The sequence below is a fragment of the Pyxicephalus adspersus genome, chromosome 3, assembly GCF_032062135.1.
Source record: "Pyxicephalus adspersus chromosome 3, UCB_Pads_2.0, whole genome shotgun sequence".
In the NCBI taxonomy this organism is placed as follows: domain Eukaryota; kingdom Metazoa; phylum Chordata; class Amphibia; order Anura; family Pyxicephalidae; genus Pyxicephalus; species Pyxicephalus adspersus.
Window position 1 is genome coordinate 135,651,994 of NC_092860.1, and position 1,408 is coordinate 135,653,401.

The window sequence follows — 1,408 nt, forward strand, 5'->3', positions numbered from 1 at the left end:
AACAGCCAACCAAGTGAACAACACTCTCCAGGAAGTAGGCGTATCGATATCCAAGTCTACCATAAAGAAAAGACTGCATGAAAGTAAATACAGAGGGTGCACAATCTTTTTGTTCAACCCACTGAATTAAAGCTGAAAGTCTGCAGTTCAACTGCATCTGAGTTGTTCCATTTAAAATTAATTGTGGTCATGTACAGAACCAAAATTAGAAAAGTTGTCTCTGTCCAAATATTTAGAGACCTAACTGTATAAAAGCCAAGCCACAGTCAGATAAAACAAAAAGCACAATTTAATCCAGTGTTGATTGAAATATCATTAAATGTGCTGAACCTGTACAACATTAATCAAACTATTGGAGGCAGTTATAGCTCTATTGCTTTGTGTAGTCTGCCAGTCTCAAGAGTTTCAAGTGGACAACACAGGGTGGTAAAATAAAAATATATTGTAATTTTTTGTTGGTCTTGGTCAGGCTTATTAGCTGATATACATTCATAGAAACTCACCATATTGCTGTTATTAGGAAAGTAAGAATTGCGACTGGTACAAGGCCTGGGTACTTGGCATCATAATCACAAATCCCTCGATACCATTCCAAATATACAATGCAATAGAGAGCTACACACAAGCTGATAACCAGAGACACTGCTCCGACAAGAAGCCACGTACTACAAAACAAAGAGAAAAGGTTATTCATTTACAGATACATAAAAAAACATTTTACAAATACGAGGATCACCTGACCTTTATAAACATATTATGGTCTGATGATCAAAATCAATGGAACTAATTTAAAAAGGAACCATAGTTCCACATATAAAAATTGTGAGCAGGCAAGTGATGTCCCTTCTGGGATAAAACATACTTACCTGCTACTTCACAAAATTATTTTCGTAGTACATGGAGCTGCACATGTCTAGCCAATCGAGATGGCTGAAGTTCCAACAACAGAGTGAGGAGGGGTGTGTTTAATTAAAAAAATTGCAATTAGGTAAGCGTATTTTCTTGTAGAAGGGTCACCGTCTGTCCCTTCTGCAATAAATGACCTGCCTGGTCACAATTTTCTGTTTCGATGGTTTAGTTCCGCTTTAAGCATCACTTTTACTGATGTTTCACTTGTGACCCCCAAAGTGACAATAATGAGCAGCTTCAGAAAGTGGAAAAACTTTTCACATGCAGTAATTGGCTTCCTAAAAACATAAACCACAAACATCATCATTATTATTGTCCCTTAACACAACTTTAAAGCGGAACTAAACTCAAAATAAAAATAAAAAAAAAAATCACACTTTAATCCCGCAGATCTCTGAATCGCACTGGAAAAGTCGTCGATCAGATCCCACACCGTCCTGGAATTCTCCTTATTCCTGGCGTGGAGAAAGCGACGGGCACCACAATCTTGCCCAGAAAA

General features: G+C 37.5%; 1 protein-coding gene across 1 annotated transcript in view; it reads right to left on the reverse strand.

The window, feature by feature from the left end:
• TMEM128 (transmembrane protein 128) overlaps window positions 1–1,408 on the reverse strand; it is an 8,764-nt gene that overhangs the window by 3,108 nt on the left and 4,248 nt on the right. Inside the window, exon 4 of the mRNA XM_072406446.1 lies at window positions 504–665. Coding sequence (XP_072262547.1) covers window positions 504–665 — 162 coding nt within the window. The remainder of the gene's footprint in view (window positions 1–503; window positions 666–1,408) is intronic.